At 45.4% G+C, this 8,140-nt stretch overlaps 1 protein-coding gene across 1 annotated transcript; it reads right to left on the bottom strand.

Annotated features, from left to right (window-relative positions):
* Window positions 1-382: 382 nt before the first annotated feature.
* DEFB1 (defensin beta 1) lies at window positions 383-7,757 on the bottom strand. Its single transcript, XM_032159167.2, has 2 exons — window positions 7,556-7,757; window positions 383-617 (listed from the first exon to the last, which is right to left on the bottom strand). Exons 1-2 carry the CDS (start codon window positions 7,614-7,616, stop codon window positions 472-474), a joined length of 207 nt encoding a protein of 68 aa, XP_032015058.1. The 5' UTR covers window positions 7,617-7,757; the 3' UTR covers window positions 383-471.
* Between the last annotated feature and the right edge of the window lie 383 nt (window positions 7,758-8,140).

Genomic DNA, 8,140 nt, shown 5'->3' with positions numbered 1-8,140 from the left:
GAAGCCCCCAAAATTAACTGGGTGTGGTGGCGGGCACCTGTAATCCCAGCTACTCGGGAGGCTGAGGCAGGAGAACTGCTTGGGCCCGAGACAGAGGTTGCAGTGGGCCGACATTGTGCTACTGCACTTCAGCCTGGGCGACAAGAGTGAAACACCATCTCAAAAAAAAAAAAAAATAAAAAATAAAAAAATAAAACAGTCACGTGTTGGTTTGCGGATCAAACAAAGTGGAGGTGACATCACTCAAGCCTAGGTCATCACTCCCTTGTTCCAGGCAGGCTTGGTGGTTCGACCTGTCTCACGTTCCAACCCATGCACCCTAACCCCCTACTTCTTTACCTCTTCCAATTGAGACACAAGATTCATTCTGGCCCAAAGGAGGTATACTTCAAAAACAATTTTCCTTTATTAAAAGAATGCTTATAAAAAGTTCATTTCACTTCTGCGTCATTTCTTCTGGTCACTCCCAGCTCACTTGCAGCACTTGGCCTTTCCTTGGTAACAGGTGCCTTGAATTTTGGTATAGATTGGGCAGGCGGAATAGAGACATTGCCCTCCACTCCTGACGCAGTTGTAATGGTCAGATCTGTGGCCAAGACCTGTGAGAAAGTTATCACCTGTAAGGAGGGAACAGAGACACTTCAGACTCATGGCTTGTAGCTGCAACGATTTGAGAACATCTCGTGAAAGTAGAACAAATAACTGCAAAACACTGGAGAGTCTTCCCTTCCAAGAAATTTGCACATGATTGATCTTTGGGGCTACTCATGAAATGAGGTGTCTGAAGAGCTTACTCAGTCCAAGGCTATGCCAGCTGTGGCCAAATGCAAGCCAAGGAATGAACAGTGGGGTTCTGAGTGGGGTTTTCTTATGCTGAGAGATTTTAAGTGTGCAGGGAATTCAAGTTATTTTTCCATACAAGTTTTTTTCCTTGTCTCAACACACCCCAAAATCACATCCTGTGTTTTACAAATGTGGAAGCAGGTGGCACTCTTCAAACACAGCCTACACTTCCCTCCTTCCATGCCTTCAGCTACACTGTTCCCTCTGCCTTGAATCCCGGCTCCCCCACTTCCCACATCACTATTTCAGCTGAAATCTAGGATCCTTTCATGTCAGGCTGAAATTATGGTTACTCTCTAAAACTTTCATAGTTTTTTTTTTCTACTTGGACTTTATTTTGCCCTTCTCCCAGCATCCCAGATTTCATAAATAGAGACAGTACTCTGGACTAGCCTTCTATTCCATGCAACAGGGAACAGTTGCCTGTGATATTCCTGGCCAGGGACCAGCAGGCCATCGTTTTGCGTGCCTCCACTGGTAGGCGTTTTGGACTGAACTGAATCCCCTAGGAAAAGAATTCCTGTGTTGAAGCCCTAACAGTGCCTCAGAAGGTGATTTTATTTGGAGAGAGAAACTTTAAAGAAGTAATTAAAATTAAACATGGTCATTGGGCTGTGCTCTGATCCATATGACTTGCATCCTTATAAGAAGAGATTGGGACAGACACACACAGAGGAAAGACCATGTGAGGACCCAGGGAGGAGGCGGCCGTCTACCAGCCAAGGAGAGAGACCTGAGAAGAAGCCAACCCTGCTGCTACCTTGATCGCAGACTTCCCGCCTCCAGGACTGCGAGGAAATACATTTCTGTTGTTTAAACTGCCTGGTCTGTTTATTGGCAGTTTAAACCATAAAACCTGGTAGCCTGAGCAGACTAATACAAGAGGCCATCGCCACTGTAGGAGACAGTACATTCTCATGTCGCAGATCTCTGTTGGAAAGATGGCTTTCACACCGATGGAAATTGTCCCGTCAGTAACTTCCATCCAGCGGCTATTTTTTCACTTCTTGCACTAATTCCACTTTTGAAAAACTCTTCTCATTGTCCTCAATGCCTGGTTTCTGGGCCCTTCCCAAACCTCTTCATTGTCCTGTGGATGTGTTTAAGTTGGCCAATACACTTCCCAGTGTTCGAAGCCTGGTATCAATACAGAGTCCCTTCAATGTGTTCCACCAACCAAGGTAAATAAAGGCTTCATTTCTCTCATTTTGTTCACTACAAAGCAGCACCATCCAATATGGCAGCCATGTGCTCCCTGTGGCTGTTGTCATTTAGGTTAATTGAAATCACCGTAGCCACATTGCAAGTACTCACTAGCCCTATGTGGCTAGTGGGTACTGCATTCATCGAACAGCAGATACAGAATCTTTTTGCCACCGCAGAACGTTCTGTTGAACTTCATTTCCGTAGACAGGACTCTGTATTGATACCAGGCTTCAAACGTTGGGGAGTCTATTGACCAACTTAAACACATCCACAGGAGAATGAAGAGGTTTGGGAAGGGCCCGGAAACCAGGCCTTGAGGACAATGAGAAAAGAAGAGTTTTTTTGTGTTGCTGTGGAGATGGAAGGGAATTGAGAGGCCGTCTGGTTCTCCCATCCCAGTACTCAGGGAACCACCTTGGGCCAAGGCCACTCATTTGTTCCCACAAAACACAGTCTCTTGATTGCCAGCTTATATTCTTTTTCTCTGATTGATTCCTAATGAGGCTGTCTGAGATTGTACTATGTTTTAATAATCTCACCGTAATGTTGACCTCAAGTAAGATCATGACCAGCTAGACTCTGCCAAAGTCTCCACTTTCTGCTTTAGTCTCCCTGCACTGGAGGCTCCCAGTGCTGGAAAGATACTTAGAGGATGCCTACTCCAACCCACGCTGCAAGATGGAACCTCTCCAAGTGATTATCTGTTATTAGAGAGATCAATTGAGTGTATAAATTTGGAAGCACTTTGAAATCATGAAGGTTTACGCATCCTTGTTCTTGATTGTTCTTCTCAGTAATCAAATTGTTTGGTGTATATATGCTGAGTAAGCATAGGAGGCCCAAATTTAATACGGGTGTAGCTTTTTAGAGCCAAGATGGACTTCAGAAATCAATTAATTCAAACTTTCTGTGATCCTCTCCCCAGATGAAGGAACAAGGTTCAGTGATGTCCCCAGAGCATGTAGCTGGTCAAAGACCAACCCCAGACCAGAATGGATGCCTCCTGATCTCACTTCAGTTCTCATTCCACTTCACCACACTGCTGGTTGACTGTGGTGTCATGGTGCATAACCAGAACTAATTTCTAGCATTACCTTCCAAGATCTAGTACATCATGGGACACAAAAGGAATTGCAGCAAAGTTAGTGTGAGGGTACTTTGGTTACATTCTGTGTTCCACAACTAATCTACTGTGTGATCTTCTGCAAACCACTCAACCTCTCTAGGCAGCAGCTTCTCAAATTTAAAATGGAAGAGACTATGCAGCCATAAAAAAGAATGAAAGTGTGTCCTTTGCAGCAACTCGGATGCAGTTGGAGGCCAATATCCTAAGCAAATTAACACAGGAAAAGAAAGCCAAATACCACATGTTCTCAGTTATAAGTGGGGGCTGAACACTGAGACACTGGGGGCTACTAGAGGGGAAAGGAGGCAGGGGAGTGAGGAAAACTAACTGTGGGGTGCTATGCTCATTATGTGGGTGACAAGATCATATTCCAATCCTCAGCATCTGAGTGGTTCTGGGTTGGGGCTGATAATTTGCATTTTAAAACAAGCTCCCCGGTGACACTGAAGCTTCTGCTCCAGAGGCCATACTTTCAGAACCTTTGGTCTGGAATATTGAGGTTCCTTCCTTTTGGAGCAGTCTATGCTGCTTTCAGTCTAGGGGCCTTTTAAAAGCACTTGCCTTTACCATTTTCTTGACGTTTGCCTTCCCCCTTGTGTTAGATATCGCTGTGCATGTGTCTGTTTCTCTTACATGCTTCTTAAGGATGTTTGTGTAATCTAAATGCTTCTGAAGATTTTTGTTTTCCAATAATTGTGGACCAGGCAGCCCATAAAGAACAGCTAGAATATCTGACACACACACACACACACACACACACACACACAGACACACGCACATGTGCACTTTGTAGGTATTAGAGAACCAACAGTAAAGAATTGCTCGGTCAAGATTTGAGAGAAAGACAGAAACAAGAGCAGGAACATCACATCCGACTAACATAAAAAAGTTATTATGAAGGCATGAAACATTTTGAAATGAAGAAGACCTAAATGAGTGGAAATACTCTGTTTAAACTTTTGAAGATTACTTTTTTGAAAAATTAATCTTCTGGTTCAATGAAATACCATGGGAATCCCAAGAGGTTCTAATTTGACAAGGTGATTCTAAATTTTATTTGGAAATTCAAAGGGCCAAGAATAGCCAAGATACATTTGGAAAAATGGTGAGAGATCTTGCTTTACTGTATTTCAAGACTAAGTATAGAGCCACTGTAATTAAGGCAGTGTGCTGACGGCACAAGGACAGAAAAATGTCCAAATGGAATAAGATAAAGAGTGTAGAAAGAGGCTCATGCATACCTGGAGAATTGATGTAGAATAGTAGTGGCTCAGCAGAATGGTTGGGAAAAATACTCTTATCAACAGTTGGTTCTGGGCTGGGCATGGTGGCTCATGGCTGTAATCCCAGCAGTTTGGGAGGCAGAGATGGGCAGATAACTTGAGGTCAGGTGTTTGATACCAGCCTGGCCAACATGGTGAAACCTGGTCTGTACTAAAAATACAAAAATTAGCCAGGTGTGGTGACGGGAGCCTGTAATCCCAGCCACTCGGGAGGCTGAGGCAGGAGAATCTCTTGAACCCGGGAGGGAGAGGTTGCGGTTAGCTAAGATCGTGCCACTGCACTACAGCCTGGGTGACAGAGTGAGACTCAGTCTCAAAAAAAAAGTTGGTTCTGGACAATCAGATATTCATATTGGGGGATAAAAAGTAACTTGACCCTTACTTCATACCAAAGACACACCACACACACACACACACACACACACACACACACACACCCCATTGCCAGATGGATTATAAGCCTAAATGTAAAAAGAAAAAGGATAAGCTTTTAGAAGACAATATTGGGGACTATCTTCATGTCTTTGATGTAAAGAAAGTCTTTTAAAACAAGATATAAAGTGCAGTAACCTTAGGGAAAAAGACGTGACACGTTCGCTACATTGAAATCATGATAAAAGCCTCTGCTCCAGGAAAGTTTCCATTAAGAGAGTGGAAAATCAAAGCACAAAGCAAGAGAAGGTATTTGTAATGTATATAATTGACAAAAGGCTTGCATAGAAAATACATAAACAACTACAAACCAATAAGAAAAGACAGATAATCCGATAGAAAACATGGGCAAAAGACAAACAGGTGTTTTACAAAAAAAAACTCAGCTGCCTGTAACTATATAGAAAAGGGCCCAACTTATTATGTATCAGGGAAATGCAAATTAAGACTCCAATGAGCTATTGCTACCCTCACCAGTGGCTAAAATTTAAAAATAATTGATGTTATCAACTGTTGGCAAGGGTACAGAGCAAGAGGAACCCTTATTCACTGCTTGTGGGAGTGCACATTGGTGTAAACAACTTTGGAAAACAGTTTGGCATTGTCCAATACAATTGAATATATGCATATCCTATGATCCAGTGATGCAACTTTTCAGCATGTAGAAATAGAGGCATAAGGGCAGCTACTGGCCAATAGAAATGTGTGCACAAACCAAGCTGTACTATTCAACCTGAATATTAGTGTGGCAAAGTATAAAGAATATGAAAAGTTATCACCATGAAAGTCAAGTGAGTGATTATTCTTGGGGGAAGGAGGAAGTTGTGACTGGGAAGCCTCGAGAATAGCTTCTCATAATTCAATTTAGATATAATAGACTGAAAACAAAAATTCTTTATGTTAACAAAGTGCCTTTCAAACCCTTTTGAGTTTGTACTGAACCACCATAAGAAAGAAATTTCTCACTGCTACTCAGTGAAAACATATGCACATACCCCAAACTGAAATATGGGTATAATTAAACAGCATCTACTTTTACTACATGGCACGAAGTAATATTTTCTATTCCTTTTAAAAAACATGGGCCAGGCACGGTGGCTCATGGCTGTAATCCCAGCACTTTGGGAGGTGGAGGCGGGCGGACCATGAGGTCAGGAGTTCAAGACCAGTATGACAAACATGGTGAAACCCCGTCTCTACTAAAAAATACAAAAATTAGCCGGGCTTGGTGGCATGCACCTGTAATCCAAGCTATTCAGGAGGCTGAGGCAGGAGAATTGCTTGAACCCAGGAGGTGGAAGTTGCAGTGAGCTGAGATTGTGCCATTGCACTCCAGCCTGGGTGACAGAGCAAGACTCCATCTAAGAAAAACAAAACAAAACAAAAAACATGGTAGGCTGGGTGGAGTGGCTCAGGCCTATAATCCCAAAACTTTGGGAGTCTGAAGTAGGAGGATCGCTGGTGCCCAGGAGTTTGAGACCAGCCGGGGCAACACAGTAAGACCTTATCTCTACCAAAAAATAAAAATAAAAAAATTAGCCAGGTGTGGTGGTGCATGCCTGTAGTCACAGTTTCTTGGGAGGCTGAGGTGGGAGGATGGCCTGAGCTCAGGAGGCAGAGGCTGTAGTGAGGCGAGATCATACCACTGCACTCCAGCCTGGGTGACAGAATGAGACCCTGTCTCAAAAATAACAAAGCAAAACCAAAAGCCAAAAACCAAAAAAAAAAAAACAAAACCCATGGTAGCAACTGGCAGCATGAAAACTTCTGCATTTAGAATGCTTTCATACTCAGCTTTCAGATGGAAAAACTGAGGCATAGTTGGAATAAATTAAGCCTATCTGGTGGATAAAGTGATGGCCTAGAGAAACTTACAGTAGGATCTTACAGAGACTTTCTGAACTGGAGTGCTTTCAGGATCATCTGTCCCAGCCCTTCATTCTGCAGATGAATAAACCAAGGCTTCGCACCACGTGACTTGTGTGATCAAGGGGTAGGCCTGGGATAAAGCATGTCCCCGATTCCTCCTGCACGTCCCACCATCATGTCGTAGCTGCTTTGGCCCAGAGAAGCTGACACACAGCGGGCTCACAGAAAGCCCCCTCCTATTGACTGGGGAGACCATTAGCATGGAGGACGTGGATGCATTTCTCAGGAGAGGGAGGGGACTGCCTGTGGACACTCCCTGCCTGCACACGAGGTGAATCCAAGGCACCGGCTGAGCTGGCCTGGTGGGTGGGGCGGCAGCACCTCACCTGTACCAGGGTACCCCAGGAGGCTGCACCCAGTGACCTGAGCTGAGGATAGGGACGGCCCCTCTCTCTGCATAGGAAGCTGGCCTCTCAGTGTGGGGAGCCGTCTTGCAGGGGAAGCAGCCATCTCATCCACATAGGATACCGTCTACGTGTCCAGGACAAGGATGCAGGCGGCTGCCTGTGACAAGCCCCATGACCCTGCCAGGCTCACTCCTTGGCAGCTCACAGACCCTGAAGGCTTGGCAGGGCTTGCCTGCTGCCTTCTGCCAACTACAGGCCACTCAACCACGGGATGCTTTCCTGCTGCTTGTCCCTCATCCCTTGGGACACGGAGGCAGCCATCCGAGGCTCACATCAGCCCCAGTGTCCCCAGCCCTGGGGATGGGAAACTAGCAGGTACCAGAGCTTACCTGAGGCCATCTGAGACAAAAGTAAGCAGAGAGTAAACAGCAGAAGGTAGGAAGTTCTCATGGCGACTGGCAGGCAACACCCAGGATTTCAGGAACTGGGGAGCGGCTGGCTCCTTTGGAGGCTGAGCTGACAGAGGCTTCCAGAGGCTGGAGCGTCACTGTATTTATAAGACTGGTGGATTGCACAACCGCGGCGACGGAACTGAAGGGAGGTGCCACAGTCAAGGGTGAACTTCTAATCGCTAACCCCTGGTGTCATTTGCCCTGAGCAGTCGGCAGTCACATGGCACATTGTGTCCATCTGGCTGCCGCTGGATTTAGCTTTCAGCCTGGAGCCCTGGTGCCAGCTCCTCTTGTTTTGTTTTCTAGGTTAGGCAGTTCTGATGGGGTTTCTGGAAAAGGCATTTCACAGTGGAATCCCTCCTCTGGATCCCGTGGAGGAGAGCCACAGGGAAACTCTGAGCAGGGGGCCACTCGGCTCTAGGCTAGTGTTGGACTCTGTAGTTTGATTGTCTTCCTGCAAGACAACCTCAAACTTCACCCTCTGCCCTTGCAGAAGGAGAGCTGGTTGTAATGAAGCTTCTT

The sequence above is a fragment of the Hylobates moloch genome, unplaced genomic scaffold, assembly GCF_009828535.3.
Source record: "Hylobates moloch isolate HMO894 unplaced genomic scaffold, HMol_V3 SCAFFOLD_8, whole genome shotgun sequence".
Taxonomy (NCBI): Eukaryota; Metazoa; Chordata; class Mammalia; order Primates; family Hylobatidae; genus Hylobates; species Hylobates moloch.
Note: the sequence above shows the minus strand (reverse complement) of the source record. Positions and strands in the feature narration are given on the sequence as shown.